The sequence below is a fragment of the Vigna umbellata genome, chromosome 4 (genome assembly GCF_029865625.1).
Source record: "Vigna umbellata cultivar VRB3 chromosome 4, Vumbellata_1.0, whole genome shotgun sequence".
In the NCBI taxonomy this organism is placed as follows: Eukaryota; Viridiplantae; Streptophyta; class Magnoliopsida; order Fabales; family Fabaceae; genus Vigna; species Vigna umbellata.
Genome location: NC_142168.1, coordinates 10,436,910 through 10,453,209, shown reverse-complemented (window position 1 = coordinate 10,453,209; position 16,300 = coordinate 10,436,910). Strand labels below are relative to the sequence as shown.

General features: G+C 36.1%; 2 protein-coding genes and 1 pseudogene across 11 annotated transcripts; 1 reads left to right on the top strand and 2 right to left on the bottom strand.

Moving 5' to 3' along the window:
- Positions 1-83: 83 nt before the first annotated feature.
- Positions 84-3,640, bottom strand: PME31 (pectin methylesterase 31). The gene is made up of 6 exons (XM_047298213.2): positions 3,174-3,640; positions 2,834-2,938; positions 2,363-2,440; positions 1,864-2,051; positions 850-1,023; positions 84-591 (listed from the first exon to the last, which is right to left on the bottom strand). Exons 1-6 carry the CDS (start codon positions 3,414-3,416, stop codon positions 429-431), a joined length of 951 nt encoding a protein of 316 aa, XP_047154169.2. The 5' UTR covers positions 3,417-3,640; the 3' UTR covers positions 84-428.
- A 1,584-nt stretch (positions 3,641-5,224) lies between these two features.
- LOC124840656 (uncharacterized) lies at positions 5,225-12,791 on the top strand. 10 transcript variants are annotated; one of them, XM_088113328.1, is made up of 9 exons: positions 5,225-5,559; positions 5,640-5,744; positions 6,496-6,544; positions 7,180-9,959; positions 10,061-10,115; positions 10,340-10,462; positions 11,090-11,189; positions 12,012-12,186; positions 12,271-12,791. In XM_088113328.1, the coding sequence occupies exon 4, from the start codon at positions 7,479-7,481 to the stop codon at positions 9,885-9,887; it is 2,409 nt and encodes an 802-aa protein (XP_087969454.1). In that variant the 5' UTR covers positions 5,225-5,559; positions 5,640-5,744; positions 6,496-6,544; positions 7,180-7,478; the 3' UTR covers positions 9,888-9,959; positions 10,061-10,115; positions 10,340-10,462; positions 11,090-11,189; positions 12,012-12,186; positions 12,271-12,791. The 10 variants fall into 10 exon arrangements, with proteins under 10 accessions (XP_087969454.1, XP_087969455.1, XP_087969450.1 ...); XM_088113329.1 differs by having other exon boundaries at positions 6,496-6,571; positions 7,209-9,959; XM_088113324.1 differs by having other exon boundaries at positions 6,496-6,571.
- An 861-nt stretch (positions 12,792-13,652) lies between these two features.
- Positions 13,653-16,020, bottom strand: LOC124840661 (pentatricopeptide repeat-containing protein At5g48910 pseudogene; annotated as a pseudogene).
- Positions 16,021-16,300: the final 280 nt, after the last annotated feature.

Genomic DNA, 16,300 nt, shown 5'->3' with positions numbered 1-16,300 from the left:
CTGATTAAAACTAACTGCAAATCAAGTTAAACCTTGCTAACTCAAATAGTACTTCATCCACCCAATGTACTGACCAGATAATCTTCCGAACTCAAATAACCGTTATGTGTGCTTATTTTGAATTGATTTTGCAAAATATTTAAAAATCAACTCAATTTTAGTCCCAAGAACGAATTTCTACAATGGCAGCCACTAAATCACATCTATATTTTGGATATGTAGGACTATTCTATTTATTACACATTCATAAAAAGTTTTAATGAAGGAAATATAACCTCGTGGGAGATTTCATACGGAAAACGCATCATCTATCACGTCACAGGGATGCAAACAAGGCATATTTTCTTAAGCGAACAAACACAATATTTTATGCTTGTAAACTATGTATGGCTGTTTGGAACATTCTCATCAAGGGTTCTCACTAATGTTCATGCAGAATACGGAATTCTGAGGGCCATCCTTTGAGCAAGCCAAGGTTTCTCTGGTTCTGGATCGATGAAAGGATGAGTGACGAACTGCATAGCTTCTTCATCCAACAATTCTCTACACCATGTTACTCGCTTCGATGGACAGCAACCAGGTCCAAAACACCTACAGTTATGATAAAATTACTTCAGACTTCAACTCAGCAAGCACATTTTGCATTTAAGGCAAGTAAAAAATGTTTCCATCAGCATATTCATGGTGTCAGCATAACACATCATAATCTTTATTCAAATCAAACTCCTTAACATGAACAGTTCAGTAGCTCAGTAGGAGATTTCTACTTTATAACTGTTGCAGAATTCTAGAGCTGTTTGATACGCTGCAAAGCATAAACAATGTAAAATGGAATGTGACATGAGCTACCTGTATTCATAAAAGCAAGCACTTCTCTCGTTCTCCATGTTCCCCCAGTTATCCCAGCCAACATGTCTTATACACTGATCCATGTAAGTGTATGCAAAGACCACCCTTCCAAAAGGGCCCCACGGTCGTCCAAGATATGCATACGATTTTCCTCCATTACCCGTGATAATGCATCTGCAATGGCACCAAAGACCACTCGGGTAAAATACTTAGGAACCAAATTTTACTTGTGTGTGGGTGTGTATGTTTGAACAGTAACCAATAATTTTAGAAGGCTTAAAAGTGAATGCACAAGTTAGTATTGTTTGATCGTGAAGAATTTGTCAAATGGTGACTAACAAGACATCAATGACCTGTCTTTCACAAGGGTCTATCTCCTTAGGTTTAAGATTTTAAAAGGAATGGTTTAACTCATAAGGTTTAAGTTGTCCTTTTAAGCATTTTAACTCATAAGTCAGTATCATTTCTGCCTTGTTGTTTCTATAAATCTACGTAACTGCGTTCTGCTGTTAAAGGTTGGAAGTCCTTTGAGACTTGGAACTTTACTCTATGAATACTTATTATGAACTATGATATTAATATATTTCGTGTTCCCATATTTCTTTTACAATGGGTTTACAAATAAAATCATGCATGGCCAGTACTTTTTGTAAATCATTGGTTGTAGATATATGACCCTAATCCCATCACCAGATTTACCATTTCCAAAACTATTTCCCTGAGAGTAGAGCCCAGGGTCAGTGTTGTTAGTGATTAAGGATGATACAATCGTTTCATATCATTTATTCACACGTGCAAGGTAAAGATAGTACAATAAGAGAAACTCGTTCATGCTAGCTTGCCATGGGTAGAGAATGAATTCTAGTAGTTTTGTATGGAGATTAGATATTAAAATTACACTTAGATAAGAACTAACTCCTTCCTCAGTGGACAACTTAAGAACTTCAAGAGACTAAAGCACAGTGATAGGGCGTATATAAGATTGTTGAAACTGGAAAGTAATCAGTTACACACCTTAAGAATACATAACCAGTTGTTTCCTGTGATGATTTTCTGCTCTGTGCAGTTATGAAGCCCTCAGACTTGCAGTGGATATGACAATGCTCCAAAAGTGCAGTGCCATTGCCAAAGATGAAGTCCACACTTCCTTCAATGTAACAATCTTTCAAATATTGTTTACCGTAATGTAAGTACAATGTGTCCTGCACCGTAATCATTGAAGAAATTTATCCACTTGTAACTTTGATAAAATGTCACTACTAGTGAAACAGAATCGGGGGACTGAACCTAAGACCAGATAGTCTACTGATAATAGTTCCAAGTTAATTTAACATGCCTCTCTTTTCAAGACAATGAGCCAGAAAAGTAACAATCATAACTCATCCATCAAAGAAATCATTACTATAGGGTATTCAAATGTTTTTAAGAAATTCAAGATACGTGAATCACCAACACACAATGATGATATGCAGCCCGAAAACTATATAAAATGACATCAAGATATTGAAGCTACCTGCCATCCAAGGAACCTACAATTGTAGAAGGCACATCGATCCGCTGTTACTCTAATTGCAACTGCTTGACCTGAACCCTATCAAAAAGAGAAGAAAAAGGAAGGAGCACTATATAAGGTCTAGCATAGTTTCTACCTAAAAATATGTATTGTCTCCATTAAACTTGTGAAGAAACAAATTGGGATATATCATATAGGTGTATAAAGCAATAATACCAGATCATCTAAAGAATCTACAACCAGATAATTGCCTACCAAAACAACTAATGTCAAAGGATCTCAATTCTCTATCTTCAGCAATAAGTAGATCCAAAAATGAAAAGCGTCAATTTACCGGTATTCTTTCTATTAAATAAAGATTATGACAGGCCATTTACATGTGTCAACATGTCAAAAATTGACAAAGGGCAGAGTGGTACAATGAAAAACCTTGAAACCAGTGAAATTTTACAATAAAAGCAATGCCATTACCTGAGGGGCAGAATTCTCAAAAGTAATATTCTCGGCAATAAAGTCCTCCCCTTCCACAATGGTACTTCCACAACCGAAGGTCCCAGTCCCTATTATCCTCGCAGGCTGCAAAAATGCCAACAGAAAAATCTGACACACACCCACTAATTCAAATGATAAAAAAAACAAAATGAACAATTTTGACTAACCCATTAGAATTGAGAAATGATCAAAACAAATTAACAATTTTGACAAACACCCAATAACCCAAACCAATGACAATATCATAAATATGAACAATTTTGACACATGCCCACAAACCCATCTGAGGAAAAAGTCGAAGAGAAGAAAAGATGCGTACTTGATGGTGATTGATTCCGGAGACAGTGTTGTTCCAGGTAAGCACAGTGTCCTCAGGGGACAGAGCAGCGAGAGTGATGAAATTCTTGGTCTTGGGGATGTACACCGGCTGCCGGTAGATTCCCGGCGAGACCCGAATCACCGTCCGGCGAATGTTGCCAAGCGGCACGGCGTCGATCGCCGCCTGCACCGTTAGGAAATCAGCGGTTCCGTCCTGTGAAACCGTGATTATGCACGCTGCCATTCTGTAGAGAGAGGGAAGAGAGATTTTTGTGACAAAGAAAACGCACGAAAGGTATCACTCACAACATCTCTCAAGATGGAATAAGAATATTGTAATGCTTCGTGTTATGTAACTGAGAAAACAAATGGAATGGTGAGTCAAAAACGAGTGAGTGAGTCAGTGAGGTGGCAACAGTTAACTCAGTTGCTGACATACTCTTATTTCATCTAATCTTTTGTCCATAGATTCCTTCCTGATTCACTTCTGGGAAGGGAACACCATTCAAGAATTAAAAATATACATACATTTTTTGTTTTCAGTTAGTCATTTTAATTTTTCAAATTAATCATTTTCCACTTTCAAATTTTCCTCACATATATTTTTTAAATTTGTTTATTTATATCCACATCTAAATTATCGTCTCCTTATTTTTCAATTTTGTTCTTTAAATATTTTTTAATTCAAATAATTATTTTATCAATTTTTTAAAGATAATTTTTGAAATTTATTACTTTTTTTAATTTATGATCTTTCAAACTTAACTATTTTTTCAATTATAAAATTACTTTCAAAAATAAATAAAAATTATAAAAATATATTTATATTAAATAGTAATAATAATAGTTTTATTTTATTATTATTAAAAAATAATACACGAATGTATTTTTACTAGTATTTATAACTGAAAACTCTTATAGAAATTTTATTATATTAATGGATTAAAATTTAATACTTATATTAGTTTCAAAATTTATACTTATCTAAATAATAGTATATGTATTATTACCATTATTACTATTTTTTTATGTGATATGTGATTTATAATTTAAGTGAAGAGAATGTTGGAAAAATAGTAGGAATAGTAGATTTTCAAGAAATGTATATATATCATGGAATAGGAATTTATATGACATTATATAGCATGGAATACGAATTTTTGTGATTTGAATCATTTAACATCTTATGGCATTGCACTGTCAATTCGATTAAGAAGCAAATGAAGAAAATACTGTGATCTATCTACCATGGCTAGAATGGTTATCATGGAGAGAGTGAGAAAGGTACAAGGATTACAGAAGTTGTATAATAATTACCCTTATTTTCTCATAAAAAACCTAACACTAAAATTTGAGTTTAATTACTCACATAGTTGAAACATATTTTACTCTTTAATTTTGAAACACACTTTACTTTTTAACATAATTTTTAATGTATCATTTACATTCTATTATACTTGATATAATCTAGATCTATAAGATAAATTTATACATAAAAATTTAAATGATAAATTTTACAAAATTATACATTCTAAATGCATAATTATAATTTAGTAGAAAAAAAAGTCTCCATTATAAAGATAAAATAGGTAAAAAAAAAACATTTACAACTTTTTTCCACTATTAATTTTGATAGAAGACTAAAATAGACTAAAATTTCTTAAATAAAATTAACAATTCAATAAATTACCCACAAACAACTAGTGTTGTTATGGAGTAACCATTTTTAATTGATGTGAGTAAATAAAGCAAATAAATTTTAACATATAACTTTTGAAAGAAAATACTAAGTACACTTAATATCGAAGTATTTAATATAAACATGGGAGGATTGTCATTGTTTAATGAATGATTGTAATTGCAATTGTTGACCTAAATTTACTTGTAAAGAAAAAATAAATACTTCTTCATTGATTTTACTCTTACCGAACTCAGAATAATACTATTGAATAACCATTTAATATAATTATATTAAGATTAATGCACACAAATTAAATAGATGGGTTTCATTTGAAAAGATGTAAAAACATTTTGAAAAGAAAAATGCTGAAGTTTTGAAACAGCAAATACATTAAAACGAAAATAGGGTGAAGTCGCAGCAGTCTTTTTTCAGTATCGTCAAAGGTTCGTTACTACTACTGTTTAAGGGTAGCCGCCCTTACGGCTTATCGCCGTTGAAGGCTCGTTGTTGTCGAAAGCTTTGTCGCATTGTACCGTCGTCGAACTGTCGGAGGCTCTACCACCATGTCGAAGGTTCGGAGTACACTTTTCCTTTAGCGAGAAGCAAAGCATATCACTCTGCCCTACGAAATTTTTCCCTTTCTCTTTCAAAAGGGATAAATAAAATTGGAAAGTACGGCTGTATTCATCTGGATAAACCGAGTGGGGTAATAATTGATTTTGTTTATAATTTTGTGGATGTTTTAATGGTTTAGGAAGATTTGATTTGATTTGCTTTTTTTATAAGGGTAAGTTGTCTAACGGATAGAGTTCTGATTGATAAAAGAGAGAGAGGTTACTTACATAAGAACATTGACGGCAACGCATGGTGGTATAGGCGGCGACGATTTAGGTTTTCTTTCAAATACTTCTTCTCGTGCTTTTAGTTTCACCGTGATGTTCTGAGAACAGTTTACTCGGGTTCCCAAATGAACACATCTTTCATCTATCATAAACTTATTCTCTACATTTCTCAATCTGGGTTAATCATCTCTCCATTACTTTTCAACCTTTTCTATATCTTTCTCTCTCTAAAAGCAATGCATTTTTTCTGATTACTTAAACATGTGGGGTTTTATTCTTGCCCCCTTATCAAGGTCTCTCCGGATTTTTTTTTTCTTTTTTCTTGAGTGATTTATTTGTAATGTTACTAATTTTAAGTATTTATAGTTCTTCAATGTTGAGTGAGTTCATGGGAGAGTGGGTATGATGAGTTGACTCAATTTATCTCCTTCTAATTTAGAAACACTTTTAAAAATCTAATTATAATCCAAAAGAAATTGGATCTGAAAACGAAACATGCTTTAACAAATTCTAGAACTTTAAATTGAAAACCATCTTTGGAAGAACCAAACTGTACCTTCTTCTTCGCAGCTTCCTTAATACCAAGAACATACATAACGCTCTCATCATGTTTGCTTATCCCTTAAAAATACACCCAAAAGTATAATTCTTAAAAATATCACATAGGGTTGTTTTTACTATAAAGTTGGATAAGACCGCAAAATATTTGCTTCAACATGCAACTTTTCCCACTTTTTTTGTAACTTTTTTTCTCAATTGCTGTTGTTGGGGAATTGTAATATGCAATTTTTTGTGTGCAGAGCTTTGAAATTAAGGAAGCACTACCGGAGACAGTTGCAAGTCATGAAGGCATGTACTATAATTACTTCAGCATAGGTACTTCAATCTGTACATTAGTAGTGCTATGCAGGTGCCTTTAATGAAAATGTCTGGAGATGGTATCATGTCTATTTTAGATTTTTAATGTCTTTAGTAGTAGTTGAGATTAATCATTGAGAAAGATGTTGTATATGTTGTGTTATTTTAAAACCAAATTGCTCCTTGAATGGTATTGAATGGTATTGATGCATCTTAGGGAATATTGCAAGAACTGTGGAATCTTCCTGTTTCTTATCAAGTGTAGAATATACTTTTCTGTTTCTTATCAAATTACTAATCACTAAATTTTTCTGTATTGAATTTTGTGGAAAGTTCTTCTGCTTGATATGGTTCTTGTAAGTCTGTTGTCGTCTACAGTATGGATAGTTCTTTATAGGTTGTTTAATGTACTTGAGAGGAAGTAAAATGAGATTGATGCGATTTTTTTTTATGTTTAGGATGAGTTTTTGAGTATGTAAAGAAGTGATGTTATTCAGTGTTAGATCTGTTTTATCACTTCTGCTATGCTTTTAATTATTTTGTGTCTTTCATTGGCTTTGTTAATCTTCTTTATGAAGAAATTGGTGTTCTGATTTTGAAAGTTTTTTTGGAATGTGTGATTACAGGATTTTTATATTAGTGAAATTCATTTCAGAGATGATGAATGGGATGCCAACAAATGGGCATGGGAAGGGATACTGAAAGTTACTAGCAAGGGAGAAGAATTGGTGGGATGTTGTATTGGAGTTTTTAGTTCAATTCAGTTACTCTGAACTAGAAAATAGTTCAGTTCAGGGCAGAACTATTTTTTAGTTTAGGGTAGTTTTTTTAAACTAGTTTATAGTTAACTATAAACTTTTATAGTGGAGTGCACTATAAGGCAGTTTGCCCACCCCTACCACCACCACATGTTGTTCTTCTTTCCATGTCCATGTGGCTTCGTGTTTTCAACCTTGTCTTCAAAACCATTGACAAACCCAACCTAAGACCCTTTTCACAGCCATTTGCATCCACTGCACTCGCTCACTCCACCCCACCCTCTTTCTCCGACACCACCCCTTCCACGCCCCTTTCACACCCAACCACCCTCCAAGTCCTTCAAACCCTCCAATGTCTCCACCACCACCCCTCCCTTGCCCTCTCCTTCCTCAACCACCTCCACCGCACCGGTTTCCTGCACACCCTCTCAACCTATGCTGCCATCACCAAAATGTTCGCTTTTTGGAACCTGCCCAGAAAACTAGACTCCCTCTTTCTCCACCTCATTACCCTCTCGAAACACCACCATCTTTCCTTTCACCTCCTTCAACTCTTTGAAATACTCTTCCAGGACTTCGACCACCATAACCAGTACTTGCTGAGAGCTTTTGGTGGCTTTGTCAAAACCTGTGTCAGCCTCAACATGTTTGATGAGGCCATTGATTTTTTGTTCCAAACTCGGCGTCGCGGAATTGTCCCTGATGTTCTTACTTGCAACTTCCTCTTCAACAGGTTGGTGGAACAGGGCGAGGTCGATAAAGCACTGGCTATTTTTGAGCAACTCAAGAGGTTTGGTTTCAGACCCAATTGTTATTCCTATGCAATTGTCATCAAGGCGTTGTGTAAAAAGGGTGACTTGAGGCAAGCTTTCTGTGTTTTTGAGGAAATGGAGAGAGTCGGGATCACCCCTCATTCGTATTGCTATGCTGCTTACATTGAAGGGTTTTGTAATAAACATAGGTCTGATTTGGGGTATGAGGTGCTGCAAGCATTTAGAAAGAGTAATGCCCCTTTGGAGGTTTATGCATACACTGCGGTTGTTCGCGGGTTTTGTAATGAGATGAAGTTGGATGAGGCTCAGGGTGTGTTTGATGACATGGAGAGGCAAGGGTTGGTTCCTGATGTGTTTGTTTATTCTGCGTTGATTCAAGGGTATTGTAAGGGTCATAATCTGCTCAAGGCTTTGGCTTTGCATGATGAGATGATTTCGAGGGGTGTGAAGACGAATTGTGTTATTGTTAGTTACATTCTGCATTGTTTGGGAAAGATGGGCATGACTTTGGAGGTGGTGGATCAGTTTAAGGAACTAAAGGAGTCCGGGATGTTTCTTGATGGGGTTGCCTACAACATTGTTTTTGATGCTTTGTTTAAGTTAGGGAAGGTGGAGGATGCGATAGAGATGTCGGAAGACATGAAGAGAAGGGGTGTGGCTTTAGATCTTAAGCACTACACAACGTTTATCAAGGGATACTGTCTTCAGGGTGATCTCGTTAGTGGGTATAGGGTGTTTAAGGAAATGAGTGATGAGGGTTTCAAACCTGATATTATAACATATAATGTACTGGCAACTGGGCTGCTTAAAAATGGTCGTGCTTGTGAGGCATTAAAGCTTTTGGATTGTTTGGAGAGTCAAGGCGTGAAGCCAAACTCTACTACACATAAGTTAATCATTGAAATTTTGTGTTCAGTGGGAAAGGTTTTGGAAGCCGAGGTGTATTTTAACAGTCTAGAAGATAAGAGTATTGAAATCTATTCTGCCATGGTTAATGGCTATTGTGAAGCGGACATTGTAAAAAAAGCCTATGAAATTTTCCTTAAGCTGTCAAACCAAGGAGATATGGCTAACAATGCCTCCTGTTCTAAGCTAATTACTAAACTCTGTATGACAGGTGACATTAAGAAAGCTAAGATGTTACTGGAGAGAATGTTGTTGTCAAATGCTGAACCTAGCATGATAATGTATTCAAAAGTTATAGCTTCACTGTGCCAGACCGGGGATATGAAGAATGCCCGCTCTCTTTTTGATTTTTTAGTAAATAGAGGACTCACCCCTGATGTTATAATTTACACAATTATGATAAATAGCTATTGTAGGATGAACTTCTTGCAAGAGGCCCATGACCTCTTGCAGGATATGAAGAGGAGAGGAATCAAACCTGATGTCATTACCTACACAGTTTTACTTGATGGAAACTTTAAAGCAAATTTAAGGTGTGTCTCTCGTCATGGAGAAGGAAATAAGACATCATTGAAAGTTTCTTCCATCTTGAGAGATATGGAGCAAATGGAAATAAATCCGGATGTTGTTTGTTACACTGTGTTGATTGATGGACACATGAAGACGGAGAACTTTCAAGAAGCAGTAAGCCTATTTGATAAAATGATTGACAGTGGACTAAAACCAGATACTGTAACATACACTGCTCTGGTCTCTGGCTTATGTACGAGAGGGCACATGGAAAAGGCCATTATACTGCTTAATGAAATGTATTCCAAGGGAATGACACCAGATGCGTGTGTCATCTCAGCTTTAAAACGTGGTATTGTAAAAGCTAGAAGGGTGCATTTTCATTAGAAGTTTATCAATTAGACGGTTTGCACTTGGATTTATTCTGATTTCTAAAGTTTATCCAGTCAAAACCTAAAGGTAAAGCAAAATCACATATGCTATTGGCTTATTTGCTAAGACGTATGACTGAAACATGGTCTTTTAATTACTGAGCTGAAGGATTGTGTTTCTTTCTACAGGTTGAAAAGAGAAGGACTGTGCTGAAATTGCATATTGGTTACCAGGTCATTGCAGGTAGGTATGGATATGCTTTATACAAAATTAAAATGATACTAATTACGACAATTAAGGAGTGTAGTTAAGCAATGTTTAAGAAAGTTTTCTTGTTTCTAATTGTTTAGCTTAATATAAGATGCATATTGTGTTTTAACTGGATTAAATTTGAGTTTGTTTCAATTTATATTTGAATTGAGGTCTTTCTTCTATATCTAATGAGGTATTTGTTCTGCATTGTATAGAAACAGAAAAGTATATTTCCTTACCTACCAGTGGCATCTTCCTGGCTTTTCTTGTCTTGGGGTGACCCAGTCTTTACCATGTGATCTAAACATTGATTTACCTTCTCTCAGAGTATGTCAAAGGTTTGTAACCAAACCCATATCAACCATCCTGTGAATATCAAATAACTGTGCTCTGTTATGAAAACCATCCCTACACTTGATGAAATAAAGATTTGTTGAATATGATTTTCTTGCTCATGATCACAGTTTGTTTTCCATTAAAAGTAACACATTGCAGTTTAGTGAATATGCTGATGAAAATAAACCTTGACAAACCAACAATCCAATGATGGTCCACACATCTTAAATCTCCCACTACATCTCTTGCATTAATTAAAGCATTGCAATTGGCGTTTAGTTTAATAAAGACAAGATATGCAGGAGTAATCTCCCATTGTATCTACACACTTGGTTGGTTCCAGTGAATTAGGACACAATTTTTGTTATTTTTCAATAAAATGAAATGATTTGTCTTTGGATGCCTTGTTATTTTGTAACTAAAAGAAGACAGTTAAAGAAGAAAATTGGAATATAAAAGAAGAGTGATGAAACCCTTCTACAAAATTCAATAAATAAGCCTTCCACCAAACAGACAAAAGGTAACCACCGACGAAATTTAATTATAAATCTACAATGAGGACTATCTGTTCTATAAAAAAAATGTCAGAATGCATAGTATATAAGCTGAATAGAAGATCTTATTTTCAGGAATCTGTTAGGGTCCTGAAGAACCTCTGGCCTTTGGGAGAACAGTCCTGGAGACTCAACCATGTGACAGTTCTAGCAAGTGGAGAGCTCAACATAAAAAGTATTTTTTTCCCATCTATGATTTTCACTCTTCCAGTTATTAATTGTCATGGTCGATTATTTTATTTATCTAAAACAATATGCAATAAATTAATCCCTCAATCCAGGTTTGGTAAAATAGTCAGTGTGACAAGATTACTTTTGGGTGATCTTTAAGACTTTTCAAAATTGGATCCTGGTGGTAACGTATTTTCTGGTTCTGTGATTTATGAAATATGCGGATGATATCATAAACGTAGCTATCCCTTTTAGTCCTCTTGTATATCCTTTTTCTCTTTCATTAGTCTAGACACTTCACTTAATCTTTTTGGAAATGTTTCTGTTAGGTTCTTTTTTCTGAAGAAAGTTAAGAATCACCCTAGAACCAAGGTTTACGTGTATGCCCCCAAAGGAGCTTTCTCCTTTTCAAACTGGAATAAGACCAGTACACTGAAAATTAAAAAAAAGAGATCCCCCTTTACACATAAGAGAACCTATTTAGAGGAATTATGGTAAACCGGATAATAGTTAGGTCATGCTTTATAGAATATGGAAAGATGCTTTGCTGTTTTTACTAGTTAAGTTTATTGGCCTTAAATGTTGGGGAATGCTTAGTTTAATTATTCTCATGAGAAGTTATTCTGATTTCAAGTGATTTTCAAGTACCTTTTACTGGACACATGGTATGTGGCCATACCTTGTAAGTAAATACTAAATTGCCTCTTTATATACTTCTTTCCCGATCAATGTTCTAGTTGAGTATTGATATGAAAACATATAATCCTTCTCGTCTTTTTGTTAGGTTGCGATTCAATATTGATCTTCAGTTTCATTCTCTCTGCAGCTTCTTTTCGGCATTATTATTTTTGCAATGCCTCTATCCATGTATTTTCCCTCAACAAATATGCTTGAAGATCTTCTGTTAACAGTGAAATCAGATAAAGAATAACTCTGTACAGTATCCGTTGATGGAAGAACACAATCATGATGTTATACTGCTATCGGAATACAATTATTTGGTAAGTCGGCTTGTCACATCTAACTAACTGCATGAAGATGATCTTGTGTCCTGTGATTGAATTTTCTAATAAAAATACGTGCAGGTTCATATGGATTTTTCAGTGTTCCATGTCTAGCTAAATCCCGTGACTACAATTTTGGCTGTGATGAAAGAGGGAAGTGGAGATGAAACGAAACAACACGCTCAAATATTAACTTGGTCGTAGTTTTCCCTTGTTTTATTGACGCACTATAAACCTATCCTGTTTGCCTAGCTTTGGCTGTGACATGGAAGTGGAATTTAATAATGTCATAATGATTGCTTGCCAAGTACTAGGTTAGGATATGGTTTACCAAATCATTGTTTCTATTGGCCTGATTATACCTCACTTCTACAACAATAGTTGTATTGGAAACTAGTACCTGGTGTACTTATAAGTTGCACCTACTTCTGTATCTAGGTTTCTACTTTAGACATTTTATCTTTTCTCTTCTCATTGTGTAAAAAATTTATCATTATAAATGAGATCATAAGAGAGGTGTATCCAAGTCATCTGGAATATATTTTCTCTATTATTAATCTTAAGTATTTCATGAGTGAATAAAAAGAATTATTTGTTGATTATATTTGGTAATCGCTCTGTATTTCTTGCACTTGTAGTATTAACTTGCACTTACAAAGAAAACTATCTATATTTCTTATGTTGACAAGGTTTGGTATGTATGGTACAACTTATCCTGTAGTTTTATAAGATTTGACTGATGCTGGTTTTTATAGATGTTTTCCATTCATTAATTAGTCCTTTTGTTAGTCACTTTATGACAACTAGAGTTAAAATTACTTAGGAACGACGTATCTATGCATGCACCTTCTCACGGCATTCCTATATTCTCAGCAACGATTATTTAAAATAGTGTTTTACTACCATTTTTCTGGCTGTTTCTTTTGTAGGTGCTCAATATTTTTTCATTCCTTATCATTTAATAATAGGTCAGTGATGAGAAGCTTGGAATGAATGCACCTTTTATCGTTTTCATGCACGATGACCTATATTCGACCAATCGAAATGGAATGCTAAAAGACACCAGTTCGGAAAAGAAGCTTAAATAGAAATACAAAGTTGAAACGAAATTTTTATTTATTTATTAAGGAATCCAACTATACAGAACTTTAAAATTCATAAATAGAACTAGACAAAAACTATAATACAGAACCATTAAAAATATTCATAACAAGGGCTTCACCACAAGAAGTTGTGAGAGCTAAATATAAGGTAAAAAATTATTTAGTATTTACCGCAATCAAACGGGACAAACGAACTACCACTCCCGCTGGTTTCAATTGGAGCCTTGGGCCTCAACTTCTCTTCTGCTAATATAGGTTTGTAATAAATGTAGTTAGAAAGTAATGTATATTAAATAAGTGTTACTACAGTGTTTCATCTGGTGAGCATAGGATCGTAATTGCCTCGGTAAATCTTCAAGCTAAAGAACAAATCTGATCAATCATATACATGCCCGTATGCCATATGATTGAATACTTTATTGATAGCACTAGGGTTTATAATCCTTCAACAATCAGCAGCACGATACTGTCATCTGATCATTATTTCAACTAGTTATGGTATCTATGGTTAGACCTGGTTCCACGAAAGAAAAAATATCCACACTGTAATGACCCAAACTTTGAAGCAAACACCGAGTAACTGTAGATGGGCATTATTTTAGAGTCAGATCCAGCTCCTGCTTGTTTAATCCATCATAGAACAAAATCATCAACTTTTATTTTCAAGAATAACTTCAAACTTGCTGCTTCATGACATATATACAGAAACAGTAGTTTCCTAAAAATCTTCATCAGTACCAATGGCTCAACAGAAAATTGAAGAGCGAGACTTCAAGAAATCATGGGCTGATTCAAATTTGAAGTACAACAATGAATGGAAACCGTTATCTGGTCATCTAACAAAACTTTCAACCATTCTACTTGCCGATTTGCTGCCTTGAATCAATAACATACTGGCTTATGGAGATTCCGTGCAAACAAATCTACATCCTGCACTGCACAGAGGCTATTACCTTTGCCTTGCATGAAGCTTTGGATGCACACCTAAACTTCATCCTTCCACCCAACTACAACCAGGATTTTTCCTTGCTCCACTAGCTAACATGGCTTGCCTCATCTCATTGGCTTCAACAGTCCGGCCTGCAGCAACATAGATATCACGCAGGAGAATATAGTATCCACCTTCATCTGGTTTCAACTCCAACAACTTCTTTATAATCTTTTCCCCCATGTCAACATCACCATGAATCCTGCAAGCTCCAAGCAGAGCTCCCCAAACAACATCATTGCATGGAATAGAAATATTTGCAAGCAGATCATAAGCCTCCTGTATTCGCCCTGCACGCCCCAACATATCTACCACTGCTCCATAATGCTCAATCCTAGGTTCAACTCCGTAGTCCCTTTCCATTCTCTCAAACAATCTAATTCCATCATCCACCAACCCCTTATGAGCAAACGCAACCAGAAGCGCCAGAAGTGTCACTGAATCAGGCACAACCTCCGAACGAACCATCCATTCAAACAACCTGAAAGCATCATCAGCATTCCCATGGTTCGCACATACGGTCATCATTGAGTTCCATGTGATCAAGCTCCTTCTCGTCATCCCATGAAACACGTACCATGCCTCCTCCAAGCATCCACACTTCCCATACATATCAATGAGCGCATTGCAAAGAGCAACCATCCACCCAAACCCATTCTCTTCCACGAAATGGTGAACCATCCTCCCTGTCTCTACATCTCCCAAAGTTGCACAAGCTGAGATCACACTCACCATGGTAACCTCGTCTGGCCACACCCCTGCATGCCTCATCTCCCTGAACAACTCCAGAGCATCTCCAGGTCGCCTAGCCCGGGAATACCCCGATAACATGGCAGTCCACGCAACCACATCCCTCTGGGGCATTTCATCAAACACCCTCCTCGCAACGTCCAATTCACCAGCCTTTACGTGCGCCACAAGCAACCCAGACCAGGACACAACATCAACCTCCAAACCCAGGTACAAAACATCCTCAAATGCCCTTCTTGCCAAAAGGGTCATCCCCCTATGGGCATACAAGTGTATCAGCCCGTTCTGAACGTGCAAGTGGCTGCAAAACCCGAACTTCAAAACAGCGCCATGTATGTCGTTGTGGTGGGTCAAAGGGATGGTTCTTGAGCGGGACTTGAGCAAGAAGGTGAAGGAAAACTGATCTGGGGCGACGTCGTTTTGCATCATGAGGTTGAAGAAGAGGGAAGAGAGAGAAGGGGAGGTGGAATGGGAGTGGGCGCGTATGAGGGTGTTGTAGAAGAAGGTGGTTCGGTGGGGCATTATATCGAACATGCGGTGAGCGTACCTCAAGTCTCCCAACGGCGACACCGCAGCGAACCGGAAGAGCTTGCCGAGGACCACCACGTGGTCGTCGAGGTGGGTACGGAAGGCGTGCGCGTGGAGGAGCTTGAGGTCGCGCATGCACGTGCACCTCTGGGCCATTTGGACGAGGGTTGACGCAACAGTGGCGCTTCCCATTGTTGTTGCAATGCAAGACGAACACTGTTCCTCAGATACCAAACGTTGGGAACGAATGAGACGAGGGTATTATAGTAACCTTTGTTTTCTGTTCCCTTAGAAGGAAGAAGGAAGAGTCTAACTGTAACAGCACAATGTCAAATGTGACGAAGCATGTATGTGATGTCATGATGATACAATTTAAAAATAAAGTAAAAAAAAAAACTATTTGTTCAATACTTTTTTTCCCAATCCAATTATAAGAGAGGATAAAGCAATCTGAAATCATACATATGCAACCATTTTACTTGTGTTTTTTTTTCTGTATACAGCAACACGGGATTAACTATCATATCTTTCATAAAAAAGATATATTAAAATTTTAAATTAGAAGATAAATATAATAAAAAAAATATGTAATAGTTAATTTTTTTATAGATGGGTGTTAAATATCGAAATTCTAACTCCTCGTCACTTTTTTTTTATAAATGTTCCGTCACTGGTACCATTGTCTTGGTGACATGCTTACCTTGTATCAACAGGATAGTGGGAAAAAAAATCAGGAATAGGG

Coding starts and splice junctions, on each gene's coding strand:
- LOC124840656 (XM_088113330.1), top strand. CDS start 7,479: ATGTCCATGTGGCTTCGTGTTTTCAACCTTGTCTTCAAAACCATTGAC.
- PME31 (XM_047298213.2), bottom strand. CDS start 3,416: ATGGCAGCGTGCATAATCACGGTTTCACAGGACGGAACCGCTGATTTC. Junction 2,052..2,362: donor GTAGGTTCCTTGGATGGCAG/GTAGCTTCAATA, acceptor ATTACGGTGCAG/GACACATTGTACTTACATTA. Junction 592..849: donor GCTTGCTTTTATGAATACAG/GTAGCTCATGTC, acceptor TCATAACTGTAG/GTGTTTTGGACCTGGTTGCT.